Genomic DNA, 19,059 nt, shown 5'->3' with positions numbered 1-19,059 from the left:
TGTTGAATGACAATGCTTTTATTCAATGTGTATTACAATGCATTGTGCTATATGATAGCACAAAACAAGCTAAGCAGGTACAACTGCAAATTATCAAATAATGGCAAATAAAAGCGCTCTGCAATAAAAACTAAAATTGTACATATGTGACTAGTGCTTTGTCTGTAGCATGATCACATACAAATGTAGCTGACCTTGACTGAAGAACATTGCAGGTCATGAAAAGCTCAAATCACTTTTCTCATAGCACCACAAAGTTTTAAGTTAATACTTCGAAACGCCACAAAAATATATCAGGCCATCAGCCCTAAGTAGTTCATTGAGCATAAGTGTATGGCACATCCAACAGATCTTTGGCAGGGAAGGATACCCAGAATACCTTTTGCATGGAAACACATCAAGTAAAAATGACTGGGCACCCAGAACGCACGCAAAATCCCTGAGTACACTACGTGTGGCAAATATGAACATAGAGGTACATAAAATAGCAGCAATACTGTGGTTTCAAATACAAAGATCATAGTTCATGCTACCCTAAGTGTCTTTACATGTGTGACAAGCAGATACTAAACAAAATATGCATGAAGTAGAGGAGGACAACACTGGTGAACCATTGTCCTCTAGCATTCCATACCAGTAAAAGATGACAAGGTCAATGCTGGCCCAGAATTGTCCTCCAGCATGTTATACTGCAGAAGCAAACAAGGGCAATGTTGGCTAAGCAATGTCCTCTAAAATTCCATTACGGCAAAAGCACACAAGGACAATGCTGGTACACAATTGTCCTCCAGTATTCCATGGCAGCAAAAGAGAAGATAAGGACAATGCTACAGCATTCCACACTGCAGAAACAAGCAAGGAAAATTGTTCAACACAGTCCTCCAGCATTCCATAATGGTAGAAGCACACAAAGACAATGCTGGTCGAGGAATGTCCTTGGCTGTTTTGTACTTTCCTTGTTGTCAGCCTGCGGGTTGTACCTGTGGTGTCCTGAGCCAATCAGGCCCAGCTTCAAATCCAATGTGTCAAAATGTACAGAAAATGTATCATCCAGTGCGAACACTCAATTACTACTCTGGCAGTGAGACATGAAGCTTTTCTTTACTGACGTTAGCATGTAATGGTGGCCAGTTATGACAAAGAAACCAGATGAAATGTGAAGTTTGTTTTGGCTGGCTGTGAATCACATGTTCCTTAAGCATGGCTTGCACTATGCATAAGTTAATGCGAGAGCAATAAATAAAGCAAAGCATAGGACAGTAAGCCCTCGACAGGCAGATATTCACTGTACATACTAGTGACCTAAATTCAAATGCCAACAATCGAGAAACTACTCTGATGCATTGTTTCATTTCCGGGTTCACCTATATTCGAAACAATGGCTTACTTCAACTCCAAAAGGTACATTAGGGACTACTTTATGCTTAGTAATTGGCTATAGAGCGATTACAGACGCCGACCGATAATTTGGACTCAACAGGGACTGCCAAAACGTCCGAATAATTGGGAATCCAAAATAGCGGATTCACCCAAAAATAAGTAACTTGATTCCACAAGTGGTCAATCAGATTGTCACTTTCGGAGATACCTTCAATTTCGCGTGACTACAGCACAAGATGTTTTTGGCATAATTCCAAGCACGCTATCGTATCACTGTGTGGAAACAGTGCCGGCTGTCGAAGCGCCTGGTGCTAGTCAGGTGAAATGAAAGGATCTTTTGAAAGTGATTGTTCACAAATATGGCCCAAGTTCGTAAATATGTTTTGCTAAGTGTACATTGATGTGTTGCTAAGTGTTGCTAAGTGCTAAGTGTAGAAGTGCTAAGTTTCACGAAGCACCGGCGACGTTTCGAAACTACAACACAGCTATTTCTGCTTGGCATGGTGGTCAAATTTGCACGAGGTGGTGCAGTTGAAGTTTGAATTATCGCACGACACATTGTAAGGTGCCCAAATTTCAGTCATCCTTACACATTAAGCCTATAAGGCTAGTGACGATACCTCAGGGCTGTCTGAATAAACAAGCATGTCTGAAATGTTAGTGTCCGAGTAATCAGTCATTGACTATACACATCATACTTCCATGTAATTACGCGTAACAGCCGTTTGTTCCTGCTCACATTTTAATTTCTCCCGAGTCTGTTCTCTACAGATGTGAGAAACCCGCTAAAAAGGGGATGCAAATATGAATCCCTGTTTTTGTTGCAGTTGCACAGCATTAATGTTATTTACATGTCAATTCTACATAGTTTTGCACACAATTTACAGAGAATGAAACAATCACAAACTATCGTGATCTATACTCTACCTCACAAGTGTATTGCCTGCGTACGCCTCATATTTTCAGCAGTACTGCAAACGACTTGCAAGACGGAATATGGACACTTTTCCTATAATACAAAACGAAAACAGGTAAAGGTAATCAAAACTGAGCTGAATTCTGCAACGCAACAGCTCCATATGTTCCCAGCCAGCTTTTTGTAGACACTGGTCCTTGCTGCCATGCAACATTTAACCTGATGAATCTATAAAACAAAATGTAAGGTGCACGTCTATAACTACATATGGCAAAGCAAGTACAACAGCAGCAAATGCAGTAAAAAAGAAAAGCGCCATTCCCTTGTGTCAAGCAGCTAATTGTTCAAACAGCTGATTATCAGCTCAGATCATATTCTTGGGTCAGAAGTACAGGGACACAAAAATCTCAAGCCAAATCACAATCTCAGACTCCTTAGCAAACCAATCACAGTGGCTCTAGAACGGCTGTTCCTCTTGAAAGTCACTGGAACAGTCTCGTCACAAGTCTTCTTGTTGTAGATGTCGGGGTAATTTTGTCGGAACTGCAAGAAATGGAAAACACAGTTGATGTAAATACTAGTTAACCACAAACTTAAAAAACTAACAAGACAAACTGTAAGCTATGCACACCCATTCATAATGGCCAAATGTTCATAAGCTTATTTTATCCTAAATTAAACAATGTCTATTAAAAAATAATCACAACAAGCAGGCGTAGATGTGCACAGCAGTGCCTAAGAACCATAACCTTTATCCCACACCTCCTTCCTTTTTGCCTCCTCAGTTGCGAGCTAGCTACAAAGCCTTACCAAACTTTCCAAACTGCCTCTCTCGATTACTTTATGAAGCATCAAGGAAAGCAGAGCTTGCAGAATTATTCAGCACTCTTATACTGCCTGAGACCATGTGACAGTGTTAGATCCCTTGTCTTTCAAAGTAATTTTTGAGCTCTGGATGACACAAGATGGTGAGCAAACTAGCAATGGGAGTACTGACAACAGGAGTACTCAACGGGAGTACTCGCATTGCCTTCCTGACCCGAACAAAATACATAGAGGGTCGCTTACAGTTCTACCCATAAAAGTGACAGCTTACCTGTCGACAATAGAACCAATGACAATGAACAAAGGTGATGTGATTACAACAATGTTCAATTGCGCAGGTTTAACATCCCGAAGATGCACTTATGAGGTGCACCACAGGCCTCCGAATTAATTTTGACTACCTGGGTTTCTTTAATATGCACTCAAAGCATAGTACATAACCATTTTTCCCTTATCTCCCCTTCGAAATGTGGCCACCATGGCTGAGGATCAAATCCACAACCTTGTGCTTAACAGCACAACACAATAACCACCGAGTCATGGCCAATGGTACAATGACCCTGTTGATGGCAGCACAGCAAAGGTGATGGAAACGATGCAATAACACGATCATGATAACCATAACTAAAGCACAACTGAAGCATACTGAACATGCAGGAGACGCAGCTGGTATGAAAAGGCATCTAATCAGACCTGCGCTGCACACACATACCTGCTTCATCCTTGTGCTACGTTCCTTGTCCGATATCCTGGGGTCGCGGAGGATGTCGTCGAAGAGGTCCATCAGAGCCTGCTCGGAGTGTGTATGCCTCTGCACCTCGAACTGCTCGCGTGTCACCCGCTGGCAGTAGGTGACCATCCCGTCGCCCTGCGAAAGGACATTGTTCCGTCTCACCACCCCATCAGAGGTGCTGGCAGGCAAAGTTAGGACGGCATGCGGGGAGGGGGGGTTGTGTCCTGTCGCATTTACAGATGGGGGTGGCGGGCTAGGGAGGGGGAATGGTTCTTTTCATAACTGCTTTTCCCCTCTCATCACTTTAGTCAATTGTTCAACTGAAACAGGATTTGTGCAGATGCATCAGTGAATTACGTTCACTCATTTCTGTGGCATCACAGCACATGCGAATCATTTTCAATACAAGAGTTTATTTGAAACTATGCTTAAAGGTACAGAAGGATGCTACAGTACGGTTTTGTGTATGGAGCTTGCATGGAGCTGAGGCCCTCACCGAGCACACAGTTTTAGCATGTCTGTACATATTACCCCTCGCAGAACACCAATTCACCAGAGATGTAGGAGTGATCAGCCGCATTAGTGGTGTCACCTTTTCGTGTAAAGCTTATTTTGAGTAGAGAGGACAGAAAACATATAACTGCAGTGGCAAACCACAGTATACTTAGCTGCTGATATAAAGCACTGGCAACATAATTGTTAACATGCATTTTTTTTTTTCAATGGGAACACTAATGTGACAGAAAAACATCTTAATCACACAGTGGTTGGACAGTCACAAGATGTCACCGCGAGTGGTGCTTCTGCCATCCATGTCTCCAGTATCCATTTATATTGTAAAGGGCAGTATGTATACAGACAAGATAAACTATCTAACATCTTGCACATGTCACCACATGTTATTTTAAGTGCAGTCAACTGCTTGGCGCAATCATCATTCACGTAAGCAGTAAACCACTGCATGCTATAGTGATTGGATCAGCGACTCAGAGTGACAGATAAAAAAGGAATCTTAATTATGGGGTTTAATGTCTCAAAGCAGTCCATGGGCTGTAAGAGGTGCCATATAGTAGTAGGTTGTCAATATCCTAACAAGAATAAAAGATTCAAGTGAGAAGTGCAAAGTGCAGATAATATGATTAATCATAGATGCAAAAGAGTGCCGTGAAATTAAGAGCAGGGCAGGCACAGGGGTATTCTATGGTGGAGCAGGGAAATTTCTTAACATGAAGTCTACAATGCTCTCATCTCACACAGTTATAAAATGTTCTCACACAGTTTATAAAAATAATAAGTTTATTTTGATGCTTCGTGCATGAAAATGACAAACGGCACAACGGATGTATATAAGTCGTCACAAGCATACGGTACAATGTACACAGAAAAAAAAAGAGCTTCCAAACTACATTGGCCATTAAAGGGACACTAAAGTGAAAAGCTTCGTTAAGCTAGCTTGCTCTTTTAGAGTTGCGAGTAAGTTGGTAATCCAAAAAGAACACAAAAATTAAAGGTGCATGGCACCACCACTTTGGAATTCATGGACCGACATCTTGTGATATCAGAGATATTCTTATTATATCTGGCTGAGACTAGATATAGCTCTCTTAAAGTGCATGTGAAAGTATCTAGAGAACTCAATCAAGCAACATTAACGGTCTATTTTATTTACAGAAATTAAACCTGCCGCAGTAACCTAGTGGCTATGGCATTGCACTGCTGTGCTTGAGGTCACAGGCTTGATCCCGGCCATGGCGGCCCCATTTCGATGAGGGCATGCCTCATTAATCAGATATAGTGGTTTTGGCACATGAAACCCCAGAATATTTTTCTGCATGGAGACGGACTCACTTATTACAAATATATTGCCATGTCTCATGTCCCGCTGGCGCCCTCAGCACAGCAGTTGAATTCAAAAAGAAAAAATTAGCTTTCATTTTTTTTATTTATTCAAATCAAATAATGAGATTAAATGCAACACGCTATCAGAGATAACATAGTCGTGGGTTCAGGATTAACTTACTCCACCTGGGATTCTTAAACATGCACCTAAATCTAAATACATGAATGTTTTTGCATTCTGCCCCCTTTGGAATGCGGCCATCATGGCCTAGAAACAAATCCAGATCTTCGTGCTCATATCCACAGCCACTATGCCACCATGGCAGATTTCATCTCTTTCTACAAAAGAAATGCAGATAAAGCTTTGCAAGAGTAAGCTACCAGTCCAGACTGATTCAGCATTTCTATATAGTGTCCCTTCAAGGTGCCACACTACAATGTATGCAACACAATCAATACACACAACAGTGGCAACACTGAATTGCAAAAGCTATCAGCAGAGCACCTCTTTATTTGCACTCTAATATGATAAAACACTGATGCTGACACCTCGGAACATATCTCTGATTAAGGGATGTTCACATGAAGGAGGAATCTGACGAATTTCTTTGAAGAGCGTACACGAGGTTAGCAGCGATGGATGTCCCTCCACTGCTCGCTCCAATGAAGAAATCCAGCGAGTTTCACTTTCAACAGATGGAGCAGATGTCAGAGAAATTTCAGTTTCTGTGGTAAATCAGTTATGCAGAAACCTGCAGTTCTCATCCTGTGCATTCAGTGTTTGTGCTTTGTCTTCTTTAGCACTGTAAAGATGTCTCATAATCCCTATGCTTTAGAGTAGTTGATTAATTCAGCCTCACTCTGCGATTTTCTAGCTTCCTGGTTAGCTCTAATGGCAGAGTGACTGTTCTGGAAACATGTGGATCCCAAGTTTGGCAGTTGAAAGGGGACAAATTTTTCTTCACTCACGAAGCTTCCTTTCTGACAAACCTAACTTCACGATACTCTTAGCTGTATGGTAATTTTAAAGCTGCTGCCGCAGCTGCAGGTGAGGGCTCCAGCACTGCCGCAGATTTACTGATTAACGCTTCTGTTCTGAATGGAATTACGGAATCAAATTACAGACAATACCTAAATGTGCTCACAGCAAGGAATATAGGTCTTCAAGTAGATCACTCCTCTATTAAAGCAAATATCTTTCTGGAAGCATTCAGCTCTTCACTTACATTCACAATTATTGTCGATGGTTTCTGCACAATTTTTTTTCCCTTTAAGGATTTCAGTGGAGTCGGACAAATCTCAAAAAGCGCTCGGGTGGAAGTGCGGGTTTTCGAGCAAGGCCACAGAAGTTGCCAATGCCAAGTACACCATTTCATTGTCGGCGTCGATGCAGAGATGGTTTGCCTCCAAAATGTCCATCCTCCATGTCAAAGAGGATGCTCAGCACCTTTCCATGTGCGAGCTTCGTCTGCGCTACAATCTGGGCAATGTTTTGTAGCAGACAGCACTCCTAAATCTGGACCGCTCTGGGAACGCTAAGAAAGTTTGTGGCAGCATAGTCTCCTCTCCAATGCCTGTCCAATCATCCGGAATGTAATGGGAAGCAGCCATACTCAGAACTATGGCTACGACACCACATAACATGGGGTGTGTCTGGCGTGCTTTTCACATTTTTTGTATTAGCTGCTGCCAAAAAAAAAAATGACAAAAGTTCATTATTAAATACAAAAAGTGTGGGCATCATTAAAAGAGTGGATGCAACACCTGAAGTTTGAATATCATATTTTGTAGCTTTTCAAAGTAAAATTGTCTGCTACTGGTTGCAATCACAGCACAGAACCACCTTTGCAGAACACAGACATTTGTCAATGCTCCTGTATAGTACCAATTCTGCATGATCAAATGATGCTGGCAAGGTTTGTCTTTACCCTACCTGAATATTGTGACTCTCGCCCTACTATATGTGGCACCTTTATAGACAGGGGGTGCTTTGGGATAATCTGGGAAGCACAGTATGTAAGGAGGCTATAGTAGCAGCAAAGCTAAACATCTTCTGAATGTTTATGTCATGAACAATGCTTCACATTATTGTGATGAATTTTGTCATGTGATGTGCCCTCTGAGAAGAAAAAGTCCATCAAATTTTTCCTTCGTGCGAATATCCCTTCAGAAGAAACGCTTTCCTGGTATGAACAAAAACAACGCGGCCATCCAAAACAACATTCAGCCTTCAGCACAGAATCCCGGGTGGAACAAATTCTGCAGGCATGACCTGGCCATGACTTGGCATGACTAACAGCTCTACCATCAAGTCAAGAACAGCTGTACCAAATATTGTGCCGATAAGGGAAACCTTTGTGAATTGCTCTTCCAGCTGAATTGTCGGCTTGTTTGCACCCACGTTTCACACAAAGTTAGCACTTTTCAATGAATTTTCTTAAAGAGCGTGTAGGATGTAGTACCAGTTGGTTTCATTGCAAATAAAACATAAGTTCACATTGTCTGTGTTGACGCCAGTAGAAAAACGTTATTTTCTCAGTCAAAGAAGCAGTGGCACCATCTATGACCAGAAAAGTGAAACTGCTCCATCTTCAGAGTAGCATGTGTTTTGACCATGAAGGACATTGACACTTTTCTCACCAGTGCACAAATTACTTTCGGGTTTAACATCACCACAGACAACATAGACTTTATTTTATGCACATGATACACAACTTATATTGGATAAAACAAGTGAGTACTGCTTCCAAACATGGCATTGAAGAAAACCCATCGCAAAATGATATTTATGCACTAATCTTGAGCACAAGTGAGTGAGAAGTCAAGCCAGAAGATCCATTCACACAGGGCTCGTTTATCAACGCGACACGTTGCAGATGCTACTGCAACTGTGGACTGGCTATACCACAGCAACTCTCGTGTTAACAACGCAAAACCAACAAGAAAACACATTGAAATTTGTGAATGTTAGCCACGCACAAGCATCACTGTGACCAATGTTGGCTTTACTACTGCGAAGCATGGTTACACCAAAGAAGCATTCTGGAAGATTGCATACTAGGCATAATGCTAAGAGAGAGAGAGAGAGAGCAACAAGTCATACTGCACAACCTCTCTGCCTTGAGTTAAATCACTCTGCTCCTCAGCATGACACGTATAAAAAAAATAGGAAAAGTTTTGATTCGATCTCAGTTTTTTCGCAGCAGCTGATTGCTCAGCTACATTATCATCAGTCACAGCTTACACCTGACCACAAACTTTTCTTTAAACAAATTTACACACCATCCCACTTACTGTTTCATAAATCTTTACTCACTGCACACCTGTAGATACCACTAACAATTTAGTTTTGTTAGTTGACTCATTTGGAGTAGCATTATAAAATAAGGCTCACAAAAAAAAAGAAGAAGAAGAAATTAACACTTCTGTTTAGCATCACATAACCAGTATTTGAATTTCATCCAAACTAAAAGTAAAGCTTTGTATAATATGTATATATATAGCAAGAGGCACAGTAAAATGTGTCCATGTTGCTGAGTCATGGCTTGACACTGAAGAATGTGCCATTGGAAACCACGAAAGTAAACAGCATACATCACGATGCAGATCTGCTTGCTAACCATGTGCATGCATTTTCATAATGCTAGGTACACACAAATGTGCAAGTAGTACAAGGAAATACCTTTATATTTGTTCAGCAATAGAAAACAAGATGCGTCATACAAAAGCTGATGCAGGTTACTGCAATACACTCACTAGGCAAAGAAAAACTTTAAGTCGGTGGCAACCAAAGACTGCAGTGACAAATGCACTGCTGCCAAAGTCAAAGAGAATTTGAACAGACGTACTAGCCAATTACTGTTCACTCATTTCCGTGACGTCAAGGTGGAGGCAAACTTCCTTCAATGTCACCGTCTCTTGGAAACTATCCGTATGGAGCACTTTGGCGACAAAGCAAAAGAGGTTTTTTGAGCAAGGTACAGTCAATGACCAATTTTTAGGGCATGCCCAGTAATTCGGAGGCCTTCACGACACTACCTCCTACAGCCAAGATATAAGAATGATGGAAATTTTGGAGGCTGAAACCCTTTGCAATACAATTGTCCAGACTTTTTGCTGTGACCCCATGTTTGAAATGACATTGATCAAGCCATCATCGACCCCCATTTTGATTATCTCACAGCCTCGAACCAGCCGTAGTCACCGAAGCTCTGATGTAGCCCCCGCGGCAATGCTTGGCCTAGCTGCTTAGACGTTCACTACCAAGCTTCCTTGTTTTTGTTGCCATATTTTTCATTGAAAGAATTCACCGCTGTCAGCAATGGCACTGACTTTGCCACTGCTGAAGGCTTTTAAATGTAGAAAGTATGGCAATACCTAAGAATGCCAAAATGCCTGCTCAGTAAGTCAGCTTCGCCGCTATACAGTGATGTTGCGCAGTCAAGCATATGCAACACATATGCTTGACTGCATATATGCAAGCATATGTATTCAACTATAAATGTGTGCACCTTCCATCTCCTGTCACTGTACGAGCAGCGATATGACTAATAGGTGTACTGGCAGGCCTTGCAAGTTATCTTAGATGTGAATGTGGCGATTTGAGCCCTTAGGGGCAGTGAAAGGTACGCATTCATTCTTTTGGACTGCCGATATTTTAGATGTTTTCACGGCCCCTAGGGAGCCCGAAAAATTATACATTGACTGTGATTCATGCCATTATGACATTTAATTTGCAAAACATTTTTTAACTTCACCAAAGATGTGTTTCAGAACCCCTCTAAATGAAATCTGAATATTAGCAATGCAGCAGAACACACACAAGCAACTACCACTGTAAAGTTTAGAACAATGAGAGCTTCTGTACAAAGAAATTAGTCTAATATAGACAGATATAGATGCAGTTAAATGCACAATTATCAACGATTTAGCATAAGTATAAATAGAGAAGGAGAAGTACAATTGACATACACAGGTTTTCTTAAAGAATCTTCCTCCAATGTACTGCTGCATGCAAGCTAATGGAGATGAATGTATTGGAATGCCGTAAGAATTCGCTTCAATGTAATTAGGTAAACAAAAATTATGTTTTCATCACAGCAAGACGGAACACACACACACACACTAAACTCCATGGGCCTTCACTTCATGTGACACAATGAATGTTTTGTGTTTGGCAATGTAATCAGAAGGCCTCGAAGTGACATTATTTTACTTTGTACAAACAATGGGCTGAAACTGAATGTGTATACATCTGTTTGGCACAAACCGACTCTAATTGCCGTAGACAGTACCCAAACAAGGTAACGATTCTGAAAGCAGCACAAGAACACAGGAAGGAAGCAACTTGAGGCCCAAATGGAATACGTGCAATGTGCCATACTCTCAAGCATAGTTAACTCTGCTCATTTTACTGCTTTGTTCCCGAAAAAATATTTGAGCAGGAACTATCTCAGCATGACTGTCGACATTAACAACAACAAAACTAACCTGCCAAGGATCACTAGGCCACCTTTGACGAAGATAGGCCTTCCTATCGAAATGTTGGCCAGCCTTTCTGAGGCACCTTATCCCTGTTTATAGCCTTTATACCACGTGTGTTACTCTATTTGTCAGACCCCTTTCTTGAATTTGGATTTCAATATTATGAAGTAGTATTTTAACTTTCTATAACTTCTTGTCCATAGAACACCCTACCATGTATTTAGAACCTTGATATAACAAAGTGTGTTCAAACATGATTTCCACATAATGAAATTTCTGTGCTGTCACGAAGGATATCGAGACAAAAAATGGCAACTTCTGTTGACACAGGTGACCAAATGGTTGAATTACATGAGGCTGCTTGCGAACGCACCTCTCAATTGGCGCACCGCGCGACCACTGCAATGGAGCAGCGGTATGTTTTGTACTATAAAGTTCAAGTGCAATAAGATCCTATTTCTCCCCGCACGTTTTATGCTTGCGAGTGAAAGCATGCGCGCGTGAGTCGAGAAGGATGGCGGTTTGATGAGCACTGTATTCCCACGCGAGCAAAGGGAAAGGGGGAGGAGTGGCAGAGCGAGCTTGCAGTAACGCAATCAAGTGCACAGGGTGGAGGGCGTAGGGAGTGGGGGACAGGCTGGCATGCATGTCCTTGAATATGTGTTGAAGCGACAGGTAAACAAAGCACGTGCTAGTGGGCGAGTTGGTTATACCTGATTACAAAGAAGGCGCCAAATAAAACAACAGACGAAGGAAGGAGACATGAGAGAACCACGTAGGCGCACTAACAACTGAGTGTTTTATTTCTTGACATAGGAATATATAGCTGCTGTCAAGCACCAAAACAACAAGAAGAAACAGGGCCGTCATCTGCATCGCACAAGGAAGCCACAATACAGAATAACTTCTAAGTGCCGCTCCCAAGATATGCCAGTTCCTTTGTCGAAAGAGAAACTGAGGCTTCGCTGACACAATCATCACCATACTCCTTGAGCTCAAGCGCTTCCAATATCTCCCTTGTCAGTTGATCATCAGCTCTGTTCAAGAAGCGTGGTGATGATTGTATCAGCGAAGCCTCAGTTTCTCTTTCGACGAAGGAACTGGCGCATCTTGGGAGCGACACTCAGAAGTTATTCTGTATCGTGAATTCCTTGTGCGATGCAGACGACGGCCCTGTTTCTTCTTGTTGTTTTGATCCTTGACAACAGCTATATATTGCTATGTCAAGAAATAAAACACTCAGTTGTTAGTGCGCCTACGTGGTTGTCTCGTGTCTCCTTCCTTCGTCTGTGGTTTTATTTGGTGCCTTCTTTGTAATCAGGTAAACAAAGCATTTTTGCCTCACTGCCAGTGCTTTTCATGATAGTGTCATCCCACTGCAGGCATCACTATCAGCTGTGGGAGCACTGTGGATGTGAAAGCGTGGCTGGCTTCATTTCCTACTGTCAATGAGGAGATATCGTCGACACATCATGAAAGCACATCTTTCGTCGCAGACTCACAAATGAAAGAAATTTATCTTTAGTTCCTTATTGAAACTTGTGTTTTCTGACTGTCGACCATTCAGAAAATTTTGCGCCCAACTTCTGTGTAAGAAATATCCATCGGCGAGTGTACTTACTTGCATAAAAGGTTGAGTTTTGATAGAACAAGATTTCAATATAACGAAGCAAATTGCCAATTTTACCGACTTCTTTATATCGAGTATTAACAGTATATGATGTGGATTCAACTGCATGCAGCACTGGAAAAATTCTGAAGTCAGTCAGTCAGTCAAGAACTTCAGTGAGGTCCTGAGGAGTTTCAAGCCGTTAGGGTTTTTTTTTTTTTTTTTTTTTTTTTTGTCATTGAAGAGCAGCACATAGCCAGTGGAACAGAACCAGTGACCCAAGTTGGCGTGAAAGAGGTTAGAAACAAAAAAAAACAGAAAGTGGGTAACATTCACAAAGAATGCTAATTACATTAACAACCGTCACAAACACAATGGTATGTGTCTGCCATTTGCCTCTTGAATGTTGCCCTTGTCCTATTGTTGTGCTGCTTTCATTACGTTAAACTACCGACATTCTTGAGCAACTCTGCTCAAGAATGTTACAGCCTCCTATAGATAGCCAATTTTCATCCACTTATAAACCAACTTTCACAGGTCTTGCAAAACACATGACTAAACACTCTGTTCAGACACCACGCCTAACTCAGATAGCTACAATGCCCATTTAGGGCCCGGACAAGTAAAGCAGTTTTTTATAGTGCAACCAAAAGCCCACCAAAAATTGTGAGACCTTTCATTTCCTTTGGATGCATTACAGCTTATTTTTTTATATATATATATATATACACATAGAAGTAAAATTCCATCTCTCTGACAAAGTTCCCTTCTCTCACTCTCCGAAGTTGTTGAAAGACAGTTCCACTACTAATTCACGACCTTCAACAATGACTGAGCCAGTATGAGGCCTCCTAGATAACGGAATATCAATGAACACTGACTGCAACATCATCTCAAAGCTAGCTCTTAAAAAAAATGATGACTGTGATAAGTATTGGCTGCGTCTGCAACAGAAATGTACTGAGCATTGCGTTGATAAGGAACCCCGCCCGATATGAATCGCCGCCCTGGCTAAATTGGCTGCAAAATTGGCCTGAAATTTTGCACAGAGGTTTTAATGTAACTACAAGTCACTCGCAGTGATGCCAGACAAGTCCCAGATTTCTCAGTGAAAAAATGGCACACTGTCACCTATGGGTGAAATGCCTACTGCTATGACAAAATGTGAATCTGCTGCACTCTTTCGGACAAAAATGGTGCCATCATTCCTTTCACTGAGAAAATATTTCATCTAGCATCGCTGCAGATCACTCGTGGTTCTAGTTTATTCTGGACTAAACAAGCGAATGCTGCAACCATACGTGATAAAGAAGTATGCGCCAGGAAATGCTACCTCAGCATCAACTCGAAGTGCAAATGAGTCAGCACTTTAATTGAAATAACCGTCTAAACTCGAGTCCCTTACAAACACAACATATTGCACAAATCTCATCTTGGCATTCCCATGCGATGTTACAGCTCAGAGTTCATGTGCTTTGTGTAATCTAGGAGGCAATGGCCAGACCAGTTCAAGCGCACAAATCATACAGCAGCGTATTTGTGCAAACAACTTAAAAATATTGTGTCTATTACATGCTCGTTAACACTCAAATCTTGCATTAATGCATATTGTGGTAGCACCTTGCGGTCTACTTTGCGTAGCAACAGATTTGAAGCCAATCGATGCTTGCCTGGCTGGCCTCAATATAAAAAACTTCTGTCTGCAAACCTACTTTTGGCAAGAGCACATTCAGAGAGGCATGTGGCTATCACTGCCATTTATGTGCAAAGTAGCAAAACTTTCCACTCTAATTGTTTAGTACTTTAGTTAATTTCCCTGCAGAGTGGTGCTAGCGCAGGATGCCAGCTGAATTAATTTCTTCAAAAGTCAGGCTCACAGACAGCAGTCCCTTTATGCTTGGCAAACCAGGTGAATATCAATGCCAAACACATTATCACGATAGAACCACAGACATGCATTTGGAAAAAAAAATGCTTGAAAAGATGCCATAATCAGGGAAAACATACAGATATACAGTCCTTTTGGGATGCTTTCAAAGTTCTCTGCTCATGAGTGCACAAAATGGGAAATCACATGGATCAGGAATGCAGTAATGAAGTTCTACTGTGCACAAAACAGACTGCAAAAGTGCTAACTGCATGCAAGATTTTTAAGTCAACAAGCCAGCACTGTTGGCCCAAATACGCAGGCTGCCAAGTACTAAACACAACCTTTCATTCGACCATCTTTCATGGAACCACCGTTTAACTGGCACCATGCACCACAGCTAAACGGTAGGCAAGGGTCACCTCGTGTCGCTCCTTACCCGTTCCCTTCGCAGAATGGTGAGCCGCGCTTCCACCTCCAGGTGCAGTTCACGTGGGGGAGCAAATATCCGGTCACAATGCTTTACGAGGAAAGCGAGCAGTTCCTGGGCTGTGTCGGGAGTGGCGTCCAAACAGCTGCCGTTGGTGCTCATCAGAATGCACGCAAAGGTGTTCAGCAACTGCATCAGACAATGCCGTGTGTGAGGTGCTTTTGCTGCCAAATAAAAGATTAAGCATTTAAATGCAGTGGCATTTAGCTGCACTCACTGCACGAGAATCGTCTCAACATGCAAAGGGTTCAGCAGCTGCGCCACACAATACCTTGTATGTAATGTGTTTTTTCTGTAAAACAACAGACACAGTTCTTAAATGCATTAGCATTTACTGCAATCAATGCACAATTCTCGTGTTTGCACTTGACGAAGACATCTGTGCGTTATTCTTACTGCCAAAGACAGATGCAGTTTAAAAATGCAGTAGCATTTACTGCAACCATTGCACAAATATTGTGAATGCAAGTCTTACCTACTTGCAAATGAATGTCTTCATCAGGTAACATGAATACAAATAAACAACTAGTTCTAGCGACCAGGATGACCTCAATACAGGTCTAACATTTCTCACGGGTGCAAACAATGGGGAATGATCATTAATGTGAAAAAAAGCATATTTCTTCCTATATCTCGGAAAAAATCACCACTTTCCCATACTTATAAACTACACTTTTCACTGCTCACAAAAGTGGCTAATTACAAATACTCAGACGTCACCCTTACTAGTAATCTGTCCTGGGATCTTCATATTAATAACATACATGCTTCCGCCTTTTGCAAGCTGTGTTTTTTTGAAATATTAACCCAGAAAAGTACCTTATAATGTCGAACTACTAGTCTACAGTATTTCACAATTATTCGGCAAAACTTGGAGTATGCCTGCATAGTCTTGGACCCTTACACTCAATTTAATATTTATAGCCTTGAACAAACTTAAAGACAAGCTGTCTGTTTGTGTATAACAAATTCTCTACATTTTACTCACCATCAAAACTAATGAACTCTGATAACATTCCCTCACTTGAAGTGAGAAGGATGAAATTATGACTTCAACTTCTCCGCCACTAATTAACAAAAAGCTAGTCTTTGACCTTTCACTGTATGTAACAACGCTTGTTACCAGGCATCACCACCACCACCATACCCAAACTGTAGGTATTTTGCCAGAACTGACTTATTCAAATACTCATTGTTCCTATGCGCCATTAATGATTGGAACTGTTTAGAATGTGCATCATAACATGCCGTCTTGTTGTTTTCTAACGTATTAGTAAAAAGTTCTCGCTGTTGTTTTTGTATTTTTGTATTTCTATGCCTACCCTGTTTGGACCTTGAGTCTGCACTATGTATTAAAATATATATGTTCAGCAATGAAACTGCCACGTGAATGATGTTTTTATTGCCAAGGAAGAGGCAGTTCTTAAATGCAGTGGTGGTTGTGCTGCCTACATTGCACCAGTCTTGTATCTCCAAGATTTTCTTAGGGCTTCTTTGAGAGTGATGCCAGGAAACACCATGCTTGAACACGGTGCAAATGGGACTGAAGTTTTGGGCATTAACCATTTAATGTTACTTCTTCAACAAGTGTGGCATGAGCATTAATTACAGTCTTCTGTTTTTTTAATGCGATAGTGTTAAGCGTTCCATGTTGCACAAAATCCAGTGACAGCATCCTCATCGAACGTTGTTTAGCGAAAAATATTTTCGAACCACAACCACACAGGCCCTCGACGTGGCACAAAAGCATTACTGAAATAATTCAATTGCTCAAAGTAAGAAGCTTTTTAAAATCATAAAGTACAACCTAAACACAACCTACAAACATGATAGCGTTGGACTGCAATTTAAGTATACCAGGAAACATAATTCTGTTACGCGGAAATTTAAACGTAAACCCCTTTTCCGGCATTTCTACCATTCATACCATTTCTACCATCCAGATGGCACTCACCTGCGCACATCCACGGCCCACATAAGAGGCCGTGTTTCTACCAGAATGCTCGCCTGCTCGCCTTTGTGCATAGCGTTCGCAGCCAGCATTTCCCGATAAACATTACGATCACATAAGCTGCAGCTGCTCGGAAGCATGAAAAGCAGTCAGGGATCTTTGAATGCAATTGCGTTCCACTCTTAAAGAGGAAGCTTAGGCATCCTCCAAACTTTTTCTTTTATCAGCACAATTCACATGCAACATGTATGGCAGATACCATAGACGATCCGACATTCTGCCCGCATTAGAACAGAAAGCCATTCAAATCCTTAAATATGAACTGTTACCTCTTTGTATGAATCTGCTAACGCAAAATGCCAATAATAATGAGTAAGACTCACTAGGGAGAGTGCTTTTATAGCAAAAAGAGACATTTTAGTTATCTCAAAGTTTCTTTTTTTTTAATAAGCTATGGGTTCTTACATCCCAAAGCCAAAGCAATTGGCTATGAGGGGTGCCTTAGTGAAATGCTCCAAATGGACTTTGACCACTTTACTCATTAAAGGGGTCTTGAACCACATTTCTTTCACGCCTTCAAAATGCCTTTGAACAAGTATAATACTTCCCAAAAATATATTACCAAAATAATTTTCCAAAAAGACCTAGTACGAGCGTAGATACTTTGGGCACCGTATTTATCTTTTCCATACACCCTCAATGTCATCCCTTCTGAAGGAGCATAGAAGCATTGGCGGCAATAGAGTGGTGATACCCCGTCTACAGCATTATGGCTAGCAGACTTGTTGGAGCAGCCACAGTGTTTACACTATGCAGCAGAAGCAGCTATGTGTGGCTACATGCAACTGTAAGCACACAGCAGAGGTGGAGTGAGCGCTCTCATGCTCCAGCCCGGCTATGCTACATGGTGCAGACCGGCTTTGTCCCAATATGGATAGTAGGCAAATGCAAATTGCAAACTTTGTAGCACTCACTATGAAGCACATCTAGCCAGGAGCAGTTGGGAGTGGGCGCGCACTGGCTCGCGTCCCTTACAGATGCTAATCGCAATTCATTGCAAGGGCATATCGTACGTGTGGTCTGGCCTGAAGTTGCGTGCAGTTCAAGGCTAGTTGAGTGTTCCAGACTAATTGAAATTAGCGAGCCATGACAGCTATGACACCGGTAAGCAGTGTGGCCAAAGTTTCATTCCTACGAGGACAGGTGCTACTGAGCATGAGCCAACTATCGTCTGTCACGCTTCTTGATTGATGTCAACTATTGGCCAATAGCGGTACTGTATGGGAATCTGCTATATAATGAGATATAGTCCCGAAAAGGGCGAGGAGACGGCTTCTGTTAAAAAGAGAGTGTTTGAGATAAAGGTGACTTCGCACTCCACTTATGAACCCCACGCGCCGTGCACGAGTGCAGAATTTTGGCTGAGGTGTTCACAGCAGCTTATGTTATTCGAGGTTTCGCTTAGCTCGAGGGGTGGTTCAGGACCCCTTCAATGTGCACCAAACTTTCAATGCACATATGTTCTCGTATTCCCCTTCCCCGGCCCCCACGCAGACGCTGCTGCTGGGAATGAAAACCACGACCCCATGCTCAGCACAGAGACCCCTAGCAACTGGGCCACTAAGGCACATCATGATACACTGAAATACTGCTGCAAGACCTTTGAAGAACTTGGGAGAACAGGCATACCACACTCATGTTGCTATGGTGGGGGCTCAGGGTAAGCACTTCATTCCTCGAAGTCTTGTAAATGAAACGCAGGAGCAGGTGCAGGTAGCGCCGTCTGCAGGGCGGAAGCAGAAGCGATGCCACCTGCATCACCTTCACTGCCCGCCGCAGGTCTTCGGCGCTTTCTGCAACAAAGCGCGGATGAAGCAGCAATGAGGGATCTTACACAGTGAGCAGTCTGGGTGGTTACTCTTAAGATGAAGCTTGTGCCCAGGAGCTCCCATCTGAATACACGGG

General features: G+C 42.0%; 1 protein-coding gene across 1 annotated transcript in view; it reads right to left on the bottom strand.

Moving 5' to 3' along the window:
- The window catches only part of LOC126539033 (DEP domain-containing protein 1A-like), a 33,410-nt gene continuing 14,351 nt past the window's right edge, over positions 1-19,059 (bottom strand). Inside the window, exons 9-12 of the mRNA XM_050185732.3 lie at positions 18,784-18,947; positions 15,093-15,272; positions 3,834-3,989; positions 1-2,839 (exon numbers count right to left, since the gene is read on the bottom strand). Of these exons, the coding sequence (XP_050041689.1) occupies positions 2,714-2,839; positions 3,834-3,989; positions 15,093-15,272; positions 18,784-18,947 (626 nt within the window). The 3' untranslated portion in view covers positions 1-2,713. The remainder of the gene's footprint in view (positions 2,840-3,833; positions 3,990-15,092; positions 15,273-18,783; positions 18,948-19,059) is intronic.

The sequence above is a fragment of the Dermacentor andersoni genome, chromosome 11 (assembly GCF_023375885.2).
Source record: "Dermacentor andersoni chromosome 11, qqDerAnde1_hic_scaffold, whole genome shotgun sequence".
In the NCBI taxonomy this organism is placed as follows: Eukaryota; Metazoa; Arthropoda; class Arachnida; order Ixodida; family Ixodidae; genus Dermacentor; species Dermacentor andersoni.
Note: the sequence above shows the minus strand (reverse complement) of the source record. Positions and strands in the feature narration are given on the sequence as shown.